The sequence below is a fragment of the Haplochromis burtoni genome, unplaced genomic scaffold, assembly GCF_018398535.1.
Source record: "Haplochromis burtoni strain Fernald_Lab_line unplaced genomic scaffold, NCSU_Asbu1 Contig_58, whole genome shotgun sequence".
Classification (NCBI taxonomy): domain Eukaryota; kingdom Metazoa; phylum Chordata; class Actinopteri; order Cichliformes; family Cichlidae; genus Haplochromis; species Haplochromis burtoni.
In genome coordinates, this window is record NW_024582419.1 from 1,999,348 (window position 1) to 2,011,314 (window position 11,967).

Genomic DNA, 11,967 nt, shown 5'->3' on the forward strand with positions numbered 1-11,967 from the left:
TTATTCACGGAAAAAAAAGAAAAAAACAGCTGTTGTTGAAAAAGAAAACATCAAAGTGAGTTTCATGGACGAATGCCGTGCTTTACCTGTTCGCTGACTTTAGTATCGTGAGGACTACTGTGTGGGGGCTGTGCTCGGTGTGTCCCGCCGCTCTTTAGGCTGATTTGGAGCAGCGAGGCTCGGTTCGCTCATTTGTTGCGAGTTGGCTGCTGCTGCTGCTAGCTGTTAGCTGTTAGCTTCCATCACTGTGGACTTCCAGCTAGCACGCTAGCCACGCTCAGCTAGCTAACTGACCATTTCTGAGTGTCTGATGAACTCCGAGTGACAGTAAAACCTGCTGGCTGCCAGACAGCTAATGAAATAAGGCGCGTAGATGGGGAATTAGTGCGTGAAAGTAGATCGTACATTGTGTGACTCGTTAGCCTCCTAGTTTGCGATTTATCACTGTTTATGTCAAACGTTAGCCAGCTTTGTTGCTTGTGGAAGAAATAGGTAATAGTTGATGGATTTGCTTATAATTACCTTATCATTGCTTATCATTTCCAAGAAAGGAGGTGTTCCCATTTTACTGAGAAAATCCATGATGCTGGAAAAAAAAGTGAATTACTTTGTAACTACAGGATTATTTTCCTTGTAAGTCCTCGCCTCAGCTTTATCATGTTTTTGTGAAATATTTTGCAGAATGCCGGCCTCAAAGAGAGGATCGGCTCCTCCAGACTCGCAGTCCAAGATAAGGAAGTTGGATGAGGACGGAGAGGCTGCGCCATCCAAAACTGTACCAGCCGCCAATAATCAGTCACATAACAACACAGGAAATATGAAAGAAAAGACAGCAGCCCCACGGACTAAGAAAAAACTCTGTGCTTCACCGGAAGGGGGACATAAACTAGCCAAGTCCCCCAAACAGAGCTCGCCTCTGAAGGATTCCAGCAAAACTTCCCCTGACCCACCTGTCAAAAAAGCCAAGCTCCAGAAAGCCACAAGTGCCTCCTGTGGAGAAGCTCCCTCACCGAAAGCGAACTCCAAAACCTCCCTGAAGCGAACTGCCTCCACGGACTCTGACGAGTTGAGTAGTGATGGTAGTAAGGCTGACTTCTTCAGAGAAAGGGATGATGAAGACAAGGCCCGCTGCATCAGAAAATACTCAAATCGAGTCAAAGCCAAGCGAAAGACGGAAGAGTCGCCTTCTGTCTCCGAGGATACGAGTCAAGGTTTATCTTCTCCACCTAAGGACCTCATACAGATGGACCACAATTATGGTATATTCACAGATTCACCATGTCTTGAAACTACAGATGAGGCAAATGAGAACATTAAAAAAGAATCTGCAGAATCTTTTACTGAGCAAGAGAGACCACAAATATCAGCTATTGCACCACAGGAGGTGTCAAAGGAAACTACGGTCTCTGTAACAGACACCAAATTTGAGTCTTCAGCTAATGAAAGTAAACATAAAGAATTACAAAATGTAGAAAGCCAAAAGGGTGTAGATAATGAAACACCAGCATCATCAAGAGACATTTCAGACCATCTCATATCCGAGGCTGAAAAGAAGGATGAGGAAGAGTTCGTTCAAAAGGATTTAGATGATAAAACACTACCATCATCAATGGAAACACTAAGTTCAGCTGCTGGAGAGGTGGATCCAAAGTGTAAAGATGAAAAACAGTCTTGCATGTCAGAGAGTCTGAGAACTGAAACTAAAACAAATGAAACCACACAGTTTGTTTCTGGAGAGAATAAATTGAGTATTCAGTGTACAGCTAAGGGAACAACTGAATCTGCCACTGTATCTGCAGCCCTTGGTAACGAATTCAACTCTGCATCAGAACAGCAGCTTGTGGAAAGTGGTATTCCAGAGAATGAGACTCAAGCAGACATTGTCAGAGCTCTAGCTACGTCTGACGGGGAATCAAATCTTGTAGACACGCAGGATGACGTGCCAATTGCAGTTACCTACACGTGTGTTGATGTGGAAACAATGGTCATAAGGTCTGAGGAAGAGCTTCAAGAAAGCGATGGAAAAGGAGCTGACTTCCAGTTGACTCAGGTCGTCTCTTGTCCTGGAGGTTTGGTTGAGAGACAACTGAGCCATGACTCTGTGATAACTGACAGTTGCACTGAAATATTGACTCCTGATTGCGAGGCTGTTCAAAGAGAAGTGATTTCCGAATGTTTCACAGTTCCAGACGGTCAGATAGCACCTAGTGTAGATCTGCAAAATCAGGAGAACCACAGACTTTTTGACAACACTGCAGAAAAGCCTGATGATGGAGTTAAAGAAGATTCTGAGAGCACAGAAGGAGACACGAGCATGATTTGTGTCACTGCAGCAAGCAGCCAGATTAACATGGATATACTGACTGCAGCAGCATCAGAGGAGATTTCTGTAGTGGAAATACAAAGACAGGAAAAACAGGATGCTCCTGAACCTATTGCAGACATATCTACAAACTTTCATGAGGATCATGTGGGAGAAAACTGTAGAATTATGGAAGACAAACACTCTGTGAGCTTTGGACATAGTAGTGGAGCTGAGACTGAAACTAAAATAGAAACACAGAACATAGTGATTTCAGAAGTTTCTAATACAGAAGTGCAAATTCTTGAGACCCAGGAAATCTGCAACGCTACTACAGCCGAATCCACAGAGGTTCATGTTATGGATGATAAATCTGACAACATTAAAACCTTTGAATGTGCTGATGGGTCTGAGAGCCAAGAGAAAATACAAACACAGAGCTTATCAGCTTTGGAGGTTAGTAATCCAGCAGCTAAAGTGGAAGTACAAAACCAGGAGAGGCCAGACGGCGAAGCCACGAGTGACAAAGTTCAGGAAGATCTGAGGACTGCAAACTATGAGAGCAGCGAAGAAGCTGAATGTGTTGCTGCTGTGGAAAAACGAATGGAAACACGAGACGATGTAGAGGCTGAAATCACATCAGTGGAGATTTGTAACATTGAGCAAACGCATCAGATGAGCCAGGTGGACAGTGAATCTACCACAGCTGAATCACACATGGATCAAGTTGTTGAAAATGTGCAATCTGTGGAAATGCAAACAAAATTAACAATGGAGGTTTCATATCCATCCGCTTCAGTGGAAATCCAGAGAAGTCAAACAGAAGTGGAGCTACAGACCACATTGGGGACGAGTTCTGACATTGCACCTGGAGCAGGAATACAAAGTCACAAAAATCATGAAATCAATGAATGCAATACAGACGACATCCCTAAAGAGATTAAAGAAGACCCAATGATTGAAAATTTGCAAACTGTGCAGAATGAAGATAAATGTGTGACACTAACTCCAGAGATTTCTGAAGCAGCTCATTCAGTGGAAATGCACAGTGAGAAAAGTCCAGAAGTAGTGGAGATGGAGTCTGCAGCAACATCAGAGGAGGTTTCTAACATACCTGCAGCGCAAATACAAAACCAGGAGAATCAGGATGTTGGTGCACATATTACAGACACAGTTTATACAGAGTCTGTGACTGTCCCTAAGAGCGAAAACAAAACAGAAGATCAGCCTAAATCGCCAATAGAATTTACCGGACATGCCTCTATGATGGAATTACAGAGTGAGAAAAGTCAAAATGAAGTTGAGATGGAAACTGCAACAACATCAGAGGAGGTTTCTGACACATCTGCAGTGGAAACAGAAACCCAGACGAGTCAGGATGTCTGTGAAGATGGTGCAGGCATGCAGATCGACTCTGTGACTGTTGCAGAAAATGAAAACAAAAAAGAAGAAAAGGCTAAAACCACACCAGAGATTTCCGAAGTGGTCCCTTCAGTGGAAGCACAAAGTGAGAAAATTCAGAGTGAAGTGGGTATGGAGTCTGCAGCACCTTCAGAGGAGGTTTCTAAGATACCTGCAGTGGAAATCCAAAGTCAGATAAGCAAGGTTATCACAGAATATAGCACAGATGTACATACACAGTCAGTGACATCAACACCAGACTCCCCTAAAGAATCCACCTCAGTGGAAATCCAGCTGGTGCAAAGTCAAAATGAAGTGGATGCGGAGCAGAAAACACCAGAGGAGGTTGCTAACATACCTGCATTGGAAATAAAGGGCCAGGATGTCATTGAACATAACACAGACATACTCATGCAGCCCATCAGTGTCTCGGAGAATGAAAATGAAATGGAAAAACAGGCTCCATCGATATCAGAGGCAGAGATTTCAGTGGAAGTTAAAAGCAGCAAAAGTCTATCTGAAGTGGAGATGGAGACCACAACAACATCAGAAGAGCTTTGTAGCCCACCGGCAGCAGAAACGCATAAGCAGAAGAGTCAGGATGTCAGTGAACACACAGAAGATTCATATACACAGCCCGTCGCTGTCCCAGAGAGAGAAATTGAAATGGAAGAGCAGGCTAAATCGACACAAGAGATTTCAGTGGAAATACAAAGTGAGAACAGCCTAAATGAAGTCGACATGGAGTCTGCAGCTGCATCAGAGGAGATTTCTAGCACACCCGCAGCGGAAATACAAAATCAGACGAGCAAAGATGTCTGTGAACGGAGCACAGACGTACATACAGAGCCTGTTACTGGTGCAGAGAATGAAAACAAAAAGCAGGATACATTAATAGCAGATATTTCTATTTCAGCACACAGCCAGGAGATACAGGAAGCCACTGAACCTACGGGAGACATATCTAAAGAAGTCCACAAAGGATTAAGGAATCCCACAAATTACCCCAACAAAGCACATTGTGTCACTGCTGCTGAGAGTCAGGTGGAAATGGAGGCAACAGAAGCACCAAAGGAGACATCTGAGCCAACAAATAACCAAAGCCAGAAAGGTCAGGAGGTCAGTGAACTGACTATAAACACTACAGTAGAGAAAGACTTTATTAATGCTCTGAGTGAAGAGGAGGATGATAAGGTTAAGGCCGACTGTGTCATTGCTGCTGAGAGTCAAAGAAAAGTGGAAGTGCAGACAACAGAAACACCGGAGGAGGTTTCTGATCTAAAGAATGTGCCAGAAACACAAAGTCAGAAAGATCGGGAGACCACTGAGCTCAAAACAGACACTGAGGCAGGTAAAGATTTCATTAATACTGAAGAAAAGGATGACAAGGTCGATGCTGAATGTGTCAGTGTTACTGAGAGTCCAGGAGAAATGGAAACACAGACAGTAGAAGCACCAGAGAAGATTACTTATCTGACAAATAAACAAAATCAGAGAGGTCAAGAGGTCAGCGAACTCACTACAGACACTGAAGTGGAAAAAGATTTGACCGGGACAGAGTGTGAGGAAAAGGATGTCGAGGTTAACGAGGAAAGCTTAAGTGCTGTTGAGAATCAAGGAGAAATGGAAGTGCAGACAACAGAATCGGGAGAAGAAATATCTGACGTTGAAGTACACAACGATGGAAATCAGGAGGTCGGTGACGTTCAGGAAGATCTTATGTCTGCACGCTGTGAGACTAGAAAAGAGGAAGAGCCTGCTTCTGAATGTGTTAACATTTTAGAAACTACTGCAGAAGGGAGTCCTTATCTAACAAAACAGCAAAGTAATGTTACTGAGGAAATAAATGAAGACACTACAGCCTTATTAGAAATTCAGAAACAGAGAGGGCCTCCTGCTGACGTGGATATAACAAGTGAATCAACAGAAAGGGAAGCTTCAGTGTTAGAAGAGGAAACGGGGAGCCAAATGTTTAATGAGGTCAAGGCTGACGGATCTGTTGGTAACATTGAAGGAGGAGGAGCGGATAGCAGCGAAGTAATGCTTTTTGTTTGTGGGCAAACCGACAACAACAATGTCGTAATTCAGCCTTCTGAGGAGCAGATTGAGATGCTTAATCAGTCAGCGGTCGGGCCCCATGAAAACCAGATAGTGTACGAGCCCATTAGTAGCCCAGAGAGTAATGATGATCGTGATGTGTCTGCAGCGGCAGCAGAGAAGCACGATGCCGTTTCTATATTAGATATACAATGCACAGAGGCTCAACAGATGGAAACAAACTTTTCCAGTAATGAAGACAACAGAGAAATTGGTGGCATGCAGCTGGTAAATGAAGCTGCTAAGGAGGAAATTTGTGTCCCAGACAGCCAGGCAGGGGTTGAAATGGAAGTACAAGCGCAGCCAGTACAGTTGGAGCAGAGTAACGCTACCGTGGATGTGAAAGAAGTTGCACCGATCAGTTCTGGCAGTGACATGAGCGTGGCAGATGGAGGGTCAGGAGATGCTGCAGAAGTGAAGAGTGAAATGACAGTGAAAAGTGAAGGAAATGGCATTTCAGAGTGCATCAGAGCCACTGAGTTTTCTGAGCAGGTGCAGCACGATGCTGGCGTTCAGGAGGCTGCGGGCGTCACGGTAACAACAACAACTCCACCAACAACGACTACATCCTCCACTGAATTTGAGGTACCAGGTGGTGCATCTGAGGAATATGTGATTTTAGAGCCAGTCCCGCAGAGTGAAATTCACTTTGATATCGTCACTCAAGCTGCAACCGAATCAGGTCTGGCGGCCTCTCTTTCAGAGCAGGTGAATCCAGAAAGTGAGTCGATGGAGGAGAAGGCGGAGAGTGAGAGGACTTTAAATGGTTCCGAGCAAACTGTGTTTACTGAAGCGGCGGCTAGTTCAGGGGAGGTAGCAGAGCAGGAGACAAACATTTCACCTGTGGAGGAAGACGTTCAGGTTATTCAGCCTTCTGACCACCAGTCATCTCACATGGTGGACATGAATACCTCCCATGACTCTGAACCCCAAAGCCTGATTGAAGACATTAATGTAGTGGTGATAGAGGATGCTCAAGATAACCTGGACATACAAGAAGTGCAGATTCTAGAGGACATCGAGATCGGACATGAGATTATAGTGGTGGAGGAAGAGAATGATGAAGACAGTGACATTGCAGTAGTAGAAAAGCCACAAGAAACAGCCGAGGCAGGCCCGCCTGAGGAAAAGGTGAATGAGAAGTACATATGTAACACTAGTGGGCCTGATATGAAGCAAAACAGCACAGCTGAAAAGACCGAAGAGGAAAAGAAAGCTCAAGAGCCAGAAAAACCCAAGAAACAAGAAATGAACACGCAAGCGAGAACCAAAGCTCGCCTCGCAGCTCTGGCTGAGCAGAAGGCTGCAGCAGCTAAGAGAAGTGCAAATAGGCAGCAGCTGAATCTCTTAGCCCTGTGTCAGGAGATCGCAGAGGACATTGCTACAGACAGCATGCTGCTGAAGAGGATAGAAGAAGAAAAACAAGCGGCGGCAGCAGCAGCAGCCAAGAGTGAAGCCAGCAAGAAGGAACGCCCGCCTGTTAACACGCAAGATGCCAACACGGTTAATGTCGCAACTCCTGCTGGACCAGAGGGATGCGCCCCTCCTTCGGTGACCCCTGCTCCTGAGGCCCCCCCAGCCCAGCCCTCAACGGCTGATTCAGCCGAAACTCAGCCTTCCGCCGAGCCTCCAAAGAGACGTTTCTTCATCACGCAGATTTCAGTGCCGCTGAAAGTCCACGAGAAAAAGAAGCTGACTCGATATCAAAGACTCAGACAGGTCGAGCTGCAGAGAGAGAAAATGTCATGGGCACGTGTGAAGAAACTAAAGTCTGACCAAGCAAATCAGATGTTCTCAGACATGGATTGGCAGGCACCTTTTTCTGCTGCCTCTCTTTTTCCAGTGAGCCCTGTTACCACACCTCCTCCTCAACCTGCAGCCAGTCCAGCAACCTCCCAACTGAGTCCTTCTGCATCTAGCAAACCTGCTACACCGAAGGCAGAAGCTCCCAAGAATGAGCCTAAGGCTGAGCTGGCTAAAACTGAACCATCTAAAACTGAACCCAATAAAAATGAACCCACTAAAGCTGAAACCTCCAAAAAACAACCAACGATAACTGAAACTCCTAAAACTGAACCCCCTAAATCTGAAACTGCCAAGCCTGAAGCCTCTAAAACGGAGCCTCCTAGTACTGAAAACCGTAGAACTACACGGCAAAGCAAGGCTCAGACTACTAAAGCAGCAGCTACTCCAGAGCCCGCGCCAAAAGTCACAAGATCAGGAACCAAGAGAACCCTCCCAGCAATACCACCTCCCATGCCCAACGGACTTAATGCTCAGAAACTGAAAATGGAAGTTGAGTACAAGCCGTACAGACCCAGGCCGAAATATTCTCCTGACGATTTTGAGCTGGATGATGACCCACTACCAGCAAAGCCGAAACCACCCGGCCTCCAGTCAAACCCTTCGGCTCAGCCTAAACCCACTCTACTATCAAAGCCCACGCTCACAGCGCAACTTGCCAACCAGGCAAAACTCAAAGCTCAGACCAAGCCTGCTGGGCAGATCTCAGGTCAGTCAAAGCCCTCTGTTGCAGCTCCAGCTCAGTTAAAGCCCGCACAGTTAAACCCAGCTGTTGCACCAGCAACACAGTCTAAGGCCACAGCTGCAACTGCAGCTTCATCCAAACTTGCTTCTTCAGCGAATGCTCCGTTAAAGTCTCCAGTCCCGACTGCAACTCAGTGTAAAGTTGTTTCAGCTCCGGCTCAGTCCAAGCCTGCAGCTTCTGTTTCACCTCAGCTGAAGACTGCAGGTGCCGATGCAAATCTAACACAGCTAAAACCATCTGCTTCACCTGCAGCTCGGCCTGCTGTTGCAGCCACATCTGGGATGAAGCCTGCTGCCTCTAAGGCTGGTGCAATTTCAGTGCCTCAGAGACCCACAGATCCCGCATGTAAAGAAAACGACAAGTGCAAGGTAAGTCAGAAATAAATTATTCTATGATCAGTGTCACAGGCGCTGTACATGTTACTTAACTTATTTCTTTCATACACAGAATGCAGCTCATCCACTTTCATCAGCTCCACCTGAAGAGAGCGCCAAAGTGTCTGACAAGCTTACAGGTATCTGTGTATATTAATTGCAATCCTGACTCAGATTTACCTCCATCAGCTCGTCCAGATTGTCTACCTGTCTGTGCCAGTGTCTGCTAGCAGGATTACTCAAAAAGTCATGGACAGGTTTGCCTGAAAGTGCTACCAGAAGTGTCCCAACGTAGACGTGATTAATTCAGATTCAGACTCTTTATCATTTTGAGGAAAAATAGAAAACATAAGCTTCACAAATACATGTGAAATGGAAAAAAGAAAAGTTGGGAGGCATCATCTTGGTTTCTTGAAAATACATCCAGTTAATCTGGATCAAGCATCCAGAGAGTCTGTATTTTCAGTTATGGTAGAGGGCTGCACTACCAGTGTACGATCCACAATTTTTTTATGAGAAAAAAAAAGTTAATTTTTATCATTCAGATTTGAATTAGGCCATAGACTAGAATAATTTATCAAAATAATGAGGCAAGCAACACACATTTTAAATCCTGCTCTTTTAGGTTGTTTCTTACTTCACCTTAATCAAAATAAATGCATAGAAATATTTTAAAAAAAGTGAAATTCACATCTCTCATCTTTAACCAGCTTATTCCTCCTGGCAGGCCGACACTGTTGCATAAACGTGGTTCTTATCTGCCTGCTTATAGGACAGCAAACACAACATGCAGCTTTTGGATAGCTGTTAGGTTGAAATTCAGGCCTCTAAATACTGATTACATTAAGGTAAGCACCCCTGTCAGCGTGCACTTAGTTGCGTCTGCAGCTTTGTGCTGGTAGTGTTATGTCTCACATCGCCGAACACTGGACCTGAACAGGTTACCCACAAGGTCACGTTCCTTTAAAGGGTAAAAACGGCAATAAAACTATCTGTCCACCTCAGATTTCAGCTTCTTCCATCAGTCAACCCCGAGTGCAGCACATGTTGTCATATAAGTCCAGTCTTGGATCTTTGACTAATGTTTCAAAGCATTAACTTTTCCAAGATCAGCGCTAAATGTTATTTATTTGTTTATTTATTTTACTCTCAATATGTTGTTTAAGTAAATTAGGAATTTATATTTTACGTTTTTTTTTTTTATTGTATTTTGTCAACAACCTTCTTAAATGTGTGTATAATTATGTTGCTGTGTAAAATCCTTTCTTTTATACGTTGATCTTTCTCCAGAGAGTAAAGCAGAAAGCTTGAAGGAAGCAGAGCAGACATCAGGAAAGCCTTGTCAAGAGTAAGAAGCTTTTCTAAAGTTGTTTGACATGTTTTATTTTGGTTTTTTTGCCTCTTAGCGGTTGAAACCTTCAGTAACCCGATGTGTTTTTGAATCGCAGCAAAGCTGTGAAGCCACAGGATGGCGGGGCTCCTCTCTCCGAAGCTTGCCTGCAAAAAGAAGTCAAGAAGCTAAAGGAGGCTGACAAAGATGGCACCCAAACAGTTATTGTGAGTGAACGAGATAGTTTCCTCTGACCTCATTTTAAATCCTGCGCTTTTGCAATGGAAAACATGGATCATAAGTTGGGTTCTTTCTGTGTTCTGTCACTCTGGAAAACTAAGTGAAATTGAATTCTTGAGAGTGAGCTTATTGCTTTGCTTTGTTCTCGCAGGATGCAGGACAGAAGCATTTTGGAGCAGTGGCCTGCAGTGTGTGTGGGATGCTCTACTCTGCTGCCAACCCCGAGGATGAATCTCAGCATTTGCTGTTTCACAACCAGTTCATCAGCGCCGTCAAATATGTGGTGAGGGAAAGTCACATGCCTATGCCTGTTAAACTGACTCCCTGGATCAGAGCAATAAATGCCAACAAATTTATAGATATGGTTTACAAAAAATAAACAATGCAGTGCAGGGACAACTGAGGATTCCTGATAAAGGGAGTCTTGACCCTCATCTTCCACTCTATGCTGCACTACAGTGAGCAAGACTGCAGGTATTTGATAAGATTCCTCCTTAGGATTGCCCGTTGGACATTTTCTAACTTCCCACCTCTAGAAAACTAGGTCAGCACAGCTCTTTGTTTATTCAGTTCAAGTGTGATTTATTCTTACTGACTTTTCTGGTGGCAGAAGAGACAGTAAATAAAGTTAAATTGAAAATGTAATTTTATTTGGTTTACGTCAAATGATTCTGTCGGCTTATAAGAAGATTTATTACCTGGAATGTTTTGCGCCTATTTGCCAAAATTGTCCAAGATTGGGAGTGACTGCACATAGAAAATGGATTAATACCTACTTAGGACATTTAGATGACATAATTAAATATTTTCTATTCTTTTTGCTTTCCTTTTTTTTGTCAGGGTTGGAAAAAGGAGAGGATTTTGTCTGAGTTTCCAGATGGCAAGATCATTCTCGTCCTGCCAGATGATCCCAAATATGCTCTGAAGAAGGTATGTTTACACCAGCATTTGCTAGCGTGAACTCTTCAGGGCTTATATGTCTGGATTGATAGTTAGGTCCCCAAAACAAGAAGTTCCCAGTTTTTATATTTTTTGGCTCCGTCTTTTACTGCCACCGAGTTAACATGAAACAGCCAGCATGCAGTTGAATTACAGACTGCTGTAATTCTACAGGTTGCAACAACCTCCTCAAGTGTAACAGAATAATAAGTATAAATACATTTAAATAAAATACTCTTTTGAGAATCCTTTGCAGGGAGTGACTGTCTGAGGTAGCAGTCACACGGGCCTAGCAAAAGGTAACAATGGGTACTTTTCTCCACTAGGGAAAAATGTGTATTCCCTGACATGTTGCCAAGTGGTTGCTTTGTGTTGCAAAGAGGGTACTGCACCAAAAATCTTGCAATTGCTTTGCTTGCTAGTAGATTCCCGTGATCACTAGAGGTGGGCAGGTCAATCCAAATGGGTTGATAGTGTCGATCCCAACACTGGTATTGGTATCAGATCGATACTAGCACGATATGATCGATATTTTGTTTCCACTCTCTAAGTTCAGTATGTGTCACACTGCATTGCGTTAAATTATTTTTGGGGGAAATGGAAAAAACACAAACCTCAAGCATGCACTAAAATTTTATTTATAGCCTATAGTAGGGATGGGTATTGATAAGATTTACACGATTCCGATTCCATTTTCGATTCTGTTTAACGATTTGATTCTTTATCGATTCTTTTT

General features: G+C 43.9%; 1 protein-coding gene across 1 annotated transcript; it reads left to right on the forward strand.

The window, feature by feature from the left end:
- The first annotated feature begins 118 nt into the window (after positions 1 to 118).
- Positions 119 to 11,890, forward strand: LOC102306691 (mediator of DNA damage checkpoint protein 1). The gene is made up of 7 exons (XM_042220984.1): positions 119 to 137; positions 682 to 8,716; positions 8,796 to 8,862; positions 10,013 to 10,070; positions 10,171 to 10,279; positions 10,444 to 10,575; positions 11,133 to 11,890. Exons 2-7 carry the CDS (start codon positions 683 to 685, stop codon positions 11,250 to 11,252), a joined length of 8,520 nt encoding a protein of 2,839 aa, XP_042076918.1. The 5' UTR covers positions 119 to 137; position 682; the 3' UTR covers positions 11,253 to 11,890.
- Positions 11,891 to 11,967: the final 77 nt, after the last annotated feature.

Coding starts and splice junctions, on each gene's coding strand:
- LOC102306691 (XM_042220984.1), top strand. CDS start 683: ATGCCGGCCTCAAAGAGAGGATCGGCTCCTCCAGACTCGCAGTCCAAG. Junction 8,863..10,012: donor AGTGTCTGACAAGCTTACAG/GTATCTGTGTAT, acceptor ATCTTTCTCCAG/AGAGTAAAGCAGAAAGCTTG. Junction 10,280..10,443: donor ATGGCACCCAAACAGTTATT/GTGAGTGAACGA, acceptor TTGTTCTCGCAG/GATGCAGGACAGAAGCATTT.